General features: G+C 38.2%; 1 protein-coding gene across 1 annotated transcript; it reads left to right on the forward strand.

The window, feature by feature from the left end:
- Positions 1–256: 256 nt before the first annotated feature.
- LOC140171786 (metaxin-1-like) lies at positions 257–12,405 on the forward strand. The gene is made up of 7 exons (XM_072195115.1): positions 257–413; positions 4,303–4,372; positions 5,226–5,395; positions 6,364–6,543; positions 7,408–7,484; positions 9,960–10,117; positions 11,368–12,405. Exons 1-7 carry the CDS (start codon positions 288–290, stop codon positions 11,604–11,606), a joined length of 1,020 nt encoding a protein of 339 aa, XP_072051216.1. The 5' UTR covers positions 257–287; the 3' UTR covers positions 11,607–12,405.
- The last annotated feature ends 484 nt before the right edge of the window (positions 12,406–12,889 follow it).

Consider the following 12,889-nt stretch of genomic DNA (forward strand, 5'->3'; position numbering starts at 1 on the left):
TTGATATCAGTGCGCAAAAAGTTTGTCCGTAACTCGACCGTAAGATAATAAATTTTCATTTTTTTTTAAAAACTGAGGCATTAACAAGATGTTAAATGTTCTTATTATTCAGTAAATATACTTTTCTTAAAATATAACGTTTATGTTTGAGAGAAAAAGGTAAAAATTGGACTCGCCCATTGATATTTGCATGCATGATTGATTTTTGAGGCCCTGCAACCTTTGACCCTTGCCCTTTAAATCCGAAAAACATGCACAGTGATTGAAAATTTTGTGAGCAAAAAATAATGTCAGACGCAAATGACATTCAAGATGTGGAGGAAGAAAAGACGGAAAATGGTGTGATGGAGCTAGATTGTTGGAAGGGAGATTGGGGTTTACCATCGGTGGATACAAAGTGTTTGAATATTTTGGTAAGCTTAGCAAACTTGTAGTGAAATACGGGGTGCAAAATTCAGCAGATATGACATGATCATGCAGTGGACTTACACTTACACTTTAAGTCTTAGGTTGATGGGCAATAGTTAGATTAATTAGCCTTTATGACCCCATATCCAAATTCGTGCTGCCAATAGGTATATCTATCTTATTCTTGAATTCATTTACAGATTAATGAGATTTTGCCGTCACAACTAGTGTTGGCCGATCCAACCCAAGATCGGATCTGCCGATCCGATCCCGATTCAGATTCCTTAAATGTTAGTCTACAACCAGTACAATTTCATTCAAGTCGGGCCCCAGTAATGTTAACGGTCAAAGCTTAATTCCCAAACCTGTAACTATGTAATATGATGACCGTTTTTAGAGGTTTTTCATGTCAATATCAACCCAAATAAAATACCATTTTACACCCCAAGTCCCAGCGTTACTCACTCAGTGCCTCCGATTGTCGGAAGTTTAATCATTAATCCATTTCTCTTGATTGTTTTATTCTTCTTTCTTCTCCGCGAATCAACTTTGATTTGCGTGTGTACCAAGTTAGGCGAATCACTGCGCGAATTGATTCAATGACCCTGCAGCTAAATCAGCTCCATCGATATTATAATAATTTATGCATATGACGTATTGGGGAATACCGCGGAATTCCCATCCTGATTGGTTGTGCAGAGTTGTTTACAGAAAGAATTCACGTGTTCAGAGATTAAGAGATGAAATCGTCTATGTGAGGAGGAATAGCGAGAATGTGCGCAATTCTAAAAATAACATGCCCTCAAATTCACCTTGGGAAACCCGACATTGAAGGGCGCAATCACGTGTCGAGTGTTAAAGTGTTTACAAATTTTTCCCAGGGACGCACTGTACAGTCGGGAGTGTTGTCACTGAGTGGATAATATTATAGAATACAGTATGAAACGACATGATTCTTGCGGTGGTAACAACGTTTTTTGGAAATATATTGGCATTAAATGTTACATAAGAAAGTAATGGTAAGCTTAAAGAATTGTTGTGTACTTTTATTACGGTACTGTCAAGTTCAGAGATCGGTAAGCTAGATCGGCAGCTGATAGCTCATCTGCCGATTCAGATTCAAGGCCGATGCAGTCCATATCGGCACCGATCTCCGATTCACAGATCGGTATCGGCCAACACTAATCACAACATTTCCTGGGACTGGATGGTGAGAGTACTATTCTGTCGGTCGGACATCCGGGCATGAACCGGCGGACAATAGCACTGGAGTGAAAACAACATTCGCATTCACTGAACTCTGGAGTGTACCATAAGCTATCACACTATTGTGCCAGGTTCGACTCTCTGCAAATAAAAATATGCGATAAGTTGTTTTCACTCCAATGGCTGCATGAATGGATGTGACGTGGCCCCGACCAAGAGAATAATAATCAAAATAAATAATTTCTTAGCCAAACTGTAACACTGTGAACGCTAGTGGCTCCGTAGACTATGCCATAGTCGAATTTTATTAAAAATATGTTATTATTAGTCATGATGAACCCATTTCGTTGAACTCAAAATTATACTGATGTTTATTAAAATTAAAGTATTCAATAGTAAAATGGTCATAAAGAGTTAAAAATATCAGACGATTAGTGACAATAAAAGTAATTGAATGCAACATTATCTTGCATAATTATAGCGGCTCACTTTAATACTGAACAATTCTGATTTTGGAATCTACCAGTTTATTGATAGCGAACCCCGAAATTTCGACTATGAACTTTGAATTGTAAGCAGAACTTTACCCCCTGGACTTTGCTCTCTAAAACACACTGTCAAGCATACTTGTTTATCAGTCCATTAACCACAAGTACGCGCTAGATGTTTGATGAGAGATTAACTTTAGCGTCAACACAAAAGCGCCGCAAATACCACAGACAGTTGTTTACGGTGTAGTTAATGGTAATGGCGTGGGCCCAGACGATTTAAACCATAGCGAGGTATGGGCGACCAATCACAAGGCAGATCCATTTAAAGATGCATTACATCATGGCCAATTTTAGTTAGGCCAGAAATTGGCCTAACTCTCTATAGAGTCCCGTGTTAAAAATCTTAACCGCAAGGCAATGTCAGTAGTCCACTTGGGAAGCTAACAAACAGAGGGAGTAGGGTGACTGATCAGATGTGAAAATCTATCAATTGTGCACACATTAATTAAATCAGAGTTTTAAGCTTAAATACAATATCCAGAGTATGGACAATGGTCAAGTGGACTACGGGGTAGTCTAGTGGCTCCGCGATAAACACACGCGAATATAGCGCGGTACAGAAGAAAGTATACACGCGCCTGTACTGCGTACACGTCGCACACGCTTAGTACACTACATGGACGCAACGTGCATGTTCCAGTTTGGCCAAGAAATACTTGATTTGATTATAGTACACTCTGTGGCCCTAGACATTCGCTTTTCGTATCTCTTTTCTTGTTGAGAAAATTAACGTTTAGGCCCTTCACAATTGAGTCTTAGTTTCCTGTTTCATGGTTGAAAACAAGGGACGAGGCGACTTTTAATTATTAATTATTAATTATCTATTATTTTCTTTATTTTAAAACAAGTGGTCGCATCATACATCAACCTGTTTTGACCAGGAACATGCATTTAATTATTTTACAACTATGTTTGATTTTATACATAAGTAATGGTACAGTTATGTTCTTTGTTTATTTATCATTATAGTTGATACAAGCAAAGTCAGAAAGTAGCAAATGGAAGTCATTAAAAGTTATTTTAAAAGAGAAAATCCAAAATAAAACTAAAATAATTAAATATTTTGCAATTCTCTACTTTGGATGCGCGCGGGAAACAGGAAAGTAAGAATTAATTGTAAAGGGCCTTATGTAAATTAGTCATTGTGTAAAGCTGTGCTTATACTCACGGGTTACTCATCATATATATTCTGAATCATCATGATCATTGTCGTTTACACCTGCACGAGTTATGTGTGTAATTTTAGTGAATGTCGACCGACACAGAGGGTGTCAAATATAGCACTACAGGTTGCTTTTGAAAAACAGCGAATCATGCGCATGCTCTGCATGCAAATACGACAGCGATTATTTAGTACACTATTTAGTATCATGCGTCCGATTCATGTTTCTGCAATAGCGATTGAGTATAAATGCATCTTTAGAAAAGACCGGCGATTATGTGCTCTCAAGTGGGTTTTATCCACAGCAGCTAAAGGGAGTATCCCATCATGCATTGCAGTATATATCTGCTTGCTCCATAGCAAATGTATACAAAATATAAACAAGAGCCGCTTAGATATTGAGAGCTATGGATAGTTTCACAATGCTTTAGAGATCATATTTTTTCAAACAAAAGTCTAAGCTCCCCTGGCATTTAAGCGAGTAATTGAAAGTTGAAGTGAGGTATTCTGTGTACAGTTTCTATGGCATGTGTACTGCAGAGCATGATGGGATACACCTATCAGTTGCTGTGGGTTTTATCATGCTTATTAGGGGGACCTGACGCACATTTGTATTGGTTCGATCAAGCATTGAAATGCTTTCAACTTTTGTACTGGATCGTTCAAGCATGCTCAACATATTTTTCAATGTACATGTAAGTGCCTATAGAAGTAAAAACGGATACTATGGCCAGAGTTCAGGCTATGTGGACCAGACTCCAGAGATATACTCGGAAGATAATACTAACTTTCCCAATGGAGTACCAAAACATGCCACCTACAATGAACAAGTGTTTGCAGTATAGAATGCTTGTGTCAACTTGTCAACATTGCAAGTTCACACTAAAAAATCAAACATTCTTATGTATCATATATTAAAATTATTATCGCTACTGGTGCCTGTATTTTAACCATATACCATTTTTCCTTTTTTAGGCTTATGCCAAATTTGCAGGTGCACCAATTAAAGTTAACAAACAGATGAAACTGTGGAGAAACTTACGAGGTACTGTAATATATTTTTAAAGTTAAAGTTATCTTATAAAATCAGTTTTATATGCTGTGAATGATCAATAACTTTGGAAAGGGGACTAGAAAACAAGTTTTGATGTGCGTCTGTGTGTGGGGAGGGGGGTATTGGGCTGTGTGTGGAGAAAGTGTTAATTTTTGCATTGCTTCTTTTGTTAATTTCTCCCATATTCTTGGATGGACACAAATACACAATGACCCTTGGGTACATGCACATTGACATATATGATGTCACCAGATGTGAGGTCAAACATTGTGTCACTTTAGGCCATTTTGTGAAGATGTTAATTTTTTGACAAATTTAAGAACCATGAAAGCCCAAGAACTTTTCTTTTTTTCAGGAACCATGAAAGCCTGACAACTGTCCTTCTCAAGGGGACACATTTTACGTAACCTAATCTACTTTTTGCAAGTGGTTGGGACTGGAGTTTTGCTTGACTTGCACAATTTAAAATTAATGAATGGATTTTGATGTAGAGTATCAAAAAAACAACCCTTATTAGTTTTTGCAGAAGAAAAAGTGTGTTAACGAGTGTGGTCTTTGCAAAATGAGACCCTCAGACAATTGACACTGAATCTGATATGCCACTGAACATGTAAAATATGTGGATCCCCAAAAAAAGGATTTTTTACAAACACAACACTGGTGTTAATGTTGTGTAACATTTATAGGTTGACTATTTTGCATTGACAGTTCGCTTCCCAGTATTTCGTTCAGCGCAGACTGTATTAGATTCAGACAGAGAAGTCATCGAACACCTCCGAGTAAATTACTTTAATCTGTGCAATGAAACATATATTATTATAAGTTACTTATTTTGCATTGACAGTTCGCTTCCCAGTATTTCGTTCAGCGCAGACCGTATTGGATTCAGACAGAGAAGTCATCGAGCACCTCAGAGTGAATGACTTCAATGCTGATGCAGAATTATCTGATCAACAAAGGGCAGACATACTGGCTTATACGGCGCTTTTGGAAGAAAAGCTTCTGCCCGCTTTGGTGAGTAGAGTATATTAATTTTCTGTGATGGTAAACAAGGCTAATTTGTGAAAAGTGGGGAGCAAGAGGTTGTGGATCACGAAATGCCCATTTAAAAGCCTTCCTTGTTGCAGGGAAGCAATCCCAGAGTAGGCAAGGCAATTTTTAGGGGCACATTTTGAGTAACAAGTAATACTGTTGCAAACTACAAATGTATATAGAGACCTTTTCAGCAGGACATTTACAAAAAAAACTCGGCATTCAATACACTGTATCAAGTAAGCAAGTCTTGAAATAAGCGGGTGCGGGGAGCAAATTTGCTCTTGTAAAGCCAGTAAGCCGCCAATTGCTCCTGGTCCTTGTTGTATTGTGCACATGAACCAGGAGCAATGTTCAAAAACAAATTGCTCCTGGCTCCAGTCTGCTTATTTCAAGGCTTGCAAGTAAGAGCAATGTGGTACATGATTGTAGAAAATGCTAATGACAACCATTAGCAAGTGCTAATTGTTAACCATGGGAGACATCATTCTGAAATTTTTTCCAAAGATTTGTGATGTCGATTAGCTGCTAAAAAGGTCTATTGACAGATCATGAAGTAGAACAAACACAAAATCATGATTTTAAAGAACAATTTGCTTTTAAAAAAAGAAGAGAAATTCACTCTATAATAGCAAAAATCACAATGTATAGACAAAGAACTTAGCCAGCAAGTGAGGGAGGAGGAGGAGGAAGAGACTACAAGTTACTAAAGGTCTGTAACCTACATGTATTCATTACATCACATTTCAAGATGGTAGGATCTGGCCAATCCCCTGCTGAATATCGCTGTAACTAGTATTCTTAAAAACAGCAGAAATTTTTGATGTAAATATTTTGTAATGAGATCAAGAGTTTAATTTTCTGAAATACCAATATGGATGCTGGCACTAATGTTTTAGTTTACTTGTTTTGATTATCATTAAGCTTTGTTATTGCCTCCTTCTTAATAGCTTCATACATGGTGGGTGGATGCCAGGAACTACACTGAATTCTCTCGACCATGGTATGCCGAGGCTCTCCAGTTTCCATTCAACTATTTCACACCGGGTCATCTACACAGGGTAGCGGAGACTAAAGTAGAAGTGACCCGAGGAGGGGACCACCTACAGCAAGATGAAGTCAAACAAATAGTAAGTAGATTGCGGGGGCACAGTGTTCTAGCGGTACGGGCTCTGCCTTGCAATCGGTGGATTGTGTATTCGAGCCCCGGTGTGTTGTGCTCTTGGGCAAGTGATTACCTTACTTGCATCTCTCTACCCAGGGGTGAAATGGAGAGCTGTTAGGAATATTGTCTATTGAGCGCCGCCCAAAGGTATGAGCATGCCTTGGGCATTGTATGGTAGCTGACATATTCTAACGATGGCGGAATAAATGTAAAGCGCTTTGATACATGTGCACATGTGAAAGGCGCTGTATAAATAAAAACATTTATATTTTTAGATGGTTATTGAAGAAATTCATCTGGAACTCAGAAATCGGATTTTTAATAGTTTTCATAGTAATATTCCGAGAAAAATGCCATACAGTTACATACAGTTTTGGCTATCCAATATGTTACTTTTCTTAATGGTTGATGTCAGTCGACCCTTTGATGGATTGACCCTAACCCTTACCTCATAAACTGGGGAAATCCTAAAATTCTTGATATGGACGAAGAAACACCAGATGGATAAGGAGTCTATCTGGATCCAGAGGAAATCACAGCCAAATATAAATGAGAGCCTAATGAACAGGGATGAGGAGGTATTCCAATATAGTCACATCTATGACCAATTTAATAATGCAGAAACATGGTCACTTACTAAGAGGATGGAGCTAATAAAACTGAATACTGCACAGCATAGCATGGAAAGATGTATGCTGGGCTTCACCAAAAGGGACATAGAAAACAGCCAAACAGAAGTTACAGACATAATCCACACATTGTAGATGAAGAAATTAATTGATGTATTATGATATTGTTAATTGTTAATTGTGTTTGTTTAAATTTTCAGGTTTTAAAAGATGCCAAAGAATGTTTAAATCTCTTGTCAGAAAGACTTGGAAAGGAAGATTTCTTCTTTGGAAATGCGTAAGTTATGGAGATACCTCTCTGGGATTGCTTCCTTGCAACAAGGAAGCCTTTTAAAGGGGCATTTTGTGTTCCACAACTTTATGCCCCCACTTTTCACAAAAAAAGTTGAGATTTGAGAACTTTATACCACTGGAAACCTCTGGCAACATATGTTTATGTTCAAACAATTTCTTGCAGATTAATTTGTTTAGCCAAAATATCATCAAATTTGTATTTCGTTCTGGTTAACCAGTACAAAATTACAATACAGTGGCTGATGGAGTAGTTTACTACACATAATCATACATACCTCGCAAATGCAAAATCAACTGAAAGTTTGGGAATAAGCATTTTTTTGCCTGGATATCTACTGAAAAATGTCACAAAAGGATCACGAAATACTCCTTTAAAGTGAACAAATTGAAATATTGATGAAGCCCTATAAACATAACAATAAGCTTTGTTATAAAGGTGACTTCTCCATCCCTCCTACTCTGTGTCAATATAACATCAATATTTAAAAGTGTCCGGAATCGGTGTCCGAACACTTTCGATGTCAAGACGCTTTTTCCCGAAAATTGTTTGAAATCAAAAGTGTCCGAAGAGGTTTCGAACACTTTTGATGTCAAGACGCTTTTGCCCTGAAAATCGTTTGGACATCAAAAGTGTCCAAATTGGTTTCCGAACACAATTTTTCAAATTTTGATTTTTTTTTTTTGGTGTGGATGGAAATACCCTTTCTGGCATTATTTTAAAGGGTTACCGGTCAAAATAGGGGTCAAACTTAAACCTGCTTCAAAGACACCATAACTGCAAAATTGAATTCCTTGTCCTACGGTTACCGACGGTCCTTGTTAAGTTACAAGAAATAATTAACATTATAACCCTCTCGCTGCCTAATGAAACTAGTTATGCTGATGAGATTTCAATCAGTCTTGTACTTTTCCCCCCTTACACACAATTCTTTTGATTCAATTGAGAGTATGCAGTAAATCAGTGGCAACTCTCAAGGGGGCAAAATTGAAAGAAAATCATCAGTGACTGCAGCAGTGCAACAGTGACTTACCATAAATGGAATTAGAACAGATTAAAACTTTATGAAGAAGTGTGATTTAAAAAAAATGAACAGGCTCTGTGTACCTGTACAACAGTTGTACTTTGGAGAGCTATGAATTGGGATATTCGACTTAAAATCCATACACCCCCTATGGAAGACATGGCCTTAATCTTCCACATAGGCAATGTAGATTTCAAATGGAGTCACTCATTCAGGTAACCCTGTTTGAAATTCACACTCCCTGTGTGGAGTATTAAGACCATGTCTTCCATAGGGGGTATATAGATTTCAACTAGAATAGTATATTACTCTCTCAAGGAGTTTCAAGTGTAGACTTGTTTCGAAGAGGAGCTATAAGTCACGCCCATAACAGAGGAAACATTGTTGGTCAGGCCAACTGCGCAGGAAGGTGGCCAACATCTCGCAACATCTATTTCTGTGGAGTATCTATAACATCAATTACAAAATGTTTATGCTAGGATTTGGACAGACCTGTGACCTTGTCCTTGCATATCACAGTTCATTTACACTGGTCTGGACCTTGGCGAGTTGAACACTTCAATTATCTTGGATTATGTTTCGCCAAAATATGTTGCGCATGTTGTAACCAAGGCTCCCGCTAGCCTTCAAAAACTCTGCGTCCGATCGGACGCACAACTGTAAAACCTGGTCAGGAAATGTGCGTCCCACAAAATTTTTGTGCGTCCGTACATGTATGTTAATGTGTTGGACAACAGGGAATACAATTTTACACAGCCCCGATTGCCGGTATTGCATCGCAGTTTGATGCAAATATTTGACTATTTGCTTTCAGATTCCTGATGAGATTTTAAAGATTTATGTAAATATTATTGTCAATAACAAATAACGTGAATGCAAACTTGCTGACAATGTACGATAGTTTAGAAAGTTGTATTTTTGCTCTCGTGTTTGAAAGCTTAAATCACGTCTCGCTGCCGTAAGAATTTTCCAATTTTCATTCAGACATTGACTGTGACCCGGAAGTGTTGCAAAATGGGAGTGGTTAAATGTGAAAGGTCAATAACTCGTTTACTGATTGGTCCATTGGTTATGAATATTAATTAAGCTTTATTAGGAGAATTAGGAGTGATCAGTCAACATAATTTTCGCGATTTTTTTGATGATGAAGTTGGTAAGCTTATAATCACTCATTTTTGGGCTGAATCAACTTGCGTCCGACTGGACGCAACGGGTTGATGAAATTTGTTGAACATTGCGTCCAGTAATACAAAAATGCGTCTGGACGCAAGAATTTGCGTCCAGCGGGAGCCTTGGTTGTAACAATTTATAAATAAATCCAGATGTGTTGTTTCCTCTTCAACACTTCTACCCAGGTATGTATTGTACAGTACAATTTGTACCTTTCTTTTAGTTGAATATTGAATATTTAAGTTGTACTTTTCTTTTCATTTCAGACCTACATCTTTAGATGCAGTAGTATTCAGCCATATAGCACCATTACTCAAAGCTCCTCTGCCTAGTGCTCAGCTTCAACATCATCTCAAGTGCTGTGATAACCTATGCAGGTTTTGCAGTAGAATAGTGCAGAGGTATTTCCCACTGGATCCAAATGGTGAGTTCCCAAGAGGGGATTAATTTCACAAACAGCGTATTTATAGTGAATATACCGAGTTTTGAGTACATTGTGTATAGTCCTTGTATGTATACCGAAACTTTTGCTGTTTGTAGTGAGTCGCAGTTACCGCACAAATCATATACAATCTAACATTACCGTACATCTGCAATGACCCCAAGGTCACACTTGCAAAGCACGGGGTAAGTGTAAATATTGTGGCGCGAGCTGTAAACAGCCCATTCAACAATGTGATCATGGCAGCTATAGCCAAAATAACAAATTCTCGATCATGAGAGGATGTACCTTCTGCGTCAGCGTACTTTTCATAGAATAACACGATCGCGCGACCTGCATGACCAAACCTTGACCTTGCCTAGCAACAACTGTGTGATTGGTCAATTCTCAAAAGCTGTGTTTGCGCCGTAAGCGCCGGTATTTGCGTAGTACGCTCAACGCAAATAACTGTGCTTACCCAAGTTGGCTCTCATGATCGAGAATTAATTATTTTGGCTATAGTATGTAGCTCCTGTTGTAGCGTCTGTTTTGATAAGTCTTGGGGCTGAGAAGAGTTGTGAATGTCCTGCATACATCTAACGCATCATGAAGAGAGTACTACTTCCGGCAATACAGTACACAATTTGTCCTTGTGTGTTTATAGTGCAAATATCTTGCACCAATATCCTTCGATTGAGAAGGATATCAATATAATTATGGTACCTACCCCTTATGGCTTGTGTTTACAGTGGGCAAGTTTGCGGACAATTTCTGACCGGATAGAATTTATGCGCCAATGTACCGTACATCTGCTCCCACTATAAACACACTGATAGAGTTAGGACACATCGTCAGTCCTAGTAACCCAAAAGCCATCAGAACTCTTCTATAGGATTGGTATTTTAGGATAGCCTTGGGTTTGTGGTTTTTCGATAGGCTACAGGACAACTGTTAGTAAAACCGATACCATATATCTATCTATAAGCAGAGGGTCAATCATAGCATAATTTGACTGCTCAGTGCCAGAAGTGGGTAAGTGCAATAGCTGATGTGTAAATGAGTACTGTGTGTAAATTGTCAAATGTTAACAGGGCAGCTATTGCACTTACCCACTTCCAGCACTGAGCAGTCAAATTATTGTAATTATGTATACCAAGGGCTTTTTTGACAGGTTGAAAGGTCGATAAACAATTTTGGCCACAATTTTGGAGCACTTTTACAATAGAACTCAAAATTGTATTTATTTTTTACAGCCACACCACCAAAGAAGACGAATAACACACCCAAACCACACGGCGAAGACTCGTATGATGATCCGCACAAAACCCGCAACCAAATCTTTGCCGTCATATTTGCTACAGCTGCCATGATTGGCTATGCTCTTGTGAGTGGTCTCGTCAAACTGCAAATCGTCGATAGCGACCAAGGAGGAGTGGAATTTGAATATGATGTAGCTGACGATGATGAGGGTGGAGATAGTGAACAAAATTGATTGAAAACTTTATATAGCTGCTCCTGTTGAGGATTGTAGGAAGTTGCAGTCTTCCTTTTAGGGACCGGTCGAAATTTAATTCAGTGTAGGGGAATGAAGAAGGAATGCAACATTTTCCCAGACAACGAATTGCAGTTTCCTATTAATTATCCTACAGTTGCTACCATGAAACAACGACCGATGCATGCACCCTGCATGTTGCGTATATAGAAGAGCTTCGAAAGAGGTTGAACAGGGATAACAAATGAGTTGTCAATGTTTCAAATGTGTTTCAATCAGCCAATCAGAACCCTACAACCATGTTTGATGCTTTTCAATCAGCCAATCAGAAGCCCACTTCCATGTTTGATGTGTTTTATTCAGGCAATCAGAACCCACTTCTGTGTTTACACTGCGTATGTGTTAAAGTGACCAAAATTAAAGTGTTCTTCCGTTCTTCTCTGCAAGCAATTGCAATTTCTCAGATCTATCAATTTAAATGTGCTTGTTTTCCTCTTTTCATTATTTGAGTCCCTGTTAGGCAAAAAATTAACCCTTTGTCTCAAAACTTATGATATTGGAAATCTACAGCGGTTGGTGTTTTTTTACCATTGAACTTTTATTGCAGTCAACACATATATACGAGGGGGTAACAAAAAGTTCTAAGCCTCAACAAGAAGGCTTGTTAGTTATTAAAATTATACATGACAAATATTGGTGCATAACCTTATAAGGCAACATACTTTTTAATTACAATGTAAATTTGGAGATGCTGCTATGTCTTCTAGGTGAGGCTTAGAACTTTTTGATACCCCCTCATAATGCTAATATCCAATGACAGGATAATACAGAGACCATTATACAAGCTAGCGCTAGTGTTTGTATGTTTCATGTAGAAATAAACATACTACTTTCTTTAGCCATTTTACTTAATCCTTGCATTTCATTTTTGAAAAATAATAGTCAATTTCATCAGGTTTTTAAAGAGAGCTCAGAATATGTTACCTTGTGTGTTCCAACATATACGCATGGGAATTTTGAAACAACAGATTATTTTTTGCCCCATATGTTCTTCCACTCTCCCATATAAATACTAAAGAGACCAGTCTCATTCATAATTATTTATGCATAAGAAGAGAATAGAGATTATTACTAGAGTTCTCATAACAAATCCAGGTGACGTTTCGCAACCTTACTGGCTGGTTGCTTCTTCTTGACTGAGCTGTATCCAGTATCAACGGGCAACACTGCAGCTAAGAGAGCAAGTGCTAGTAAGGAGCAACCAGCCAGTAAGGTTGCAAAAC

Source organism: Amphiura filiformis, chromosome 15 (assembly GCF_039555335.1).
Source record: "Amphiura filiformis chromosome 15, Afil_fr2py, whole genome shotgun sequence".
Taxonomy (NCBI): Eukaryota; Metazoa; Echinodermata; class Ophiuroidea; order Amphilepidida; family Amphiuridae; genus Amphiura; species Amphiura filiformis.

Bases quoted from the DNA above. Each gene is read 5' to 3' on its own strand.
- LOC140171786 (XM_072195115.1), top strand. From the start codon at position 288: ATGTCAGACGCAAATGACATTCAAGATGTGGAGGAAGAAAAGACGGAA. The intron at 414-4,302 runs GTAAGCTTAGCA...TTCCTTTTTTAG, and splicing joins CAAAGTGTTTGAATATTTTG to GCTTATGCCAAATTTGCAGG. The intron at 10,118-11,367 runs GTGAGTTCCCAA...TATTTTTTACAG, and splicing joins TTTCCCACTGGATCCAAATG to CCACACCACCAAAGAAGACG.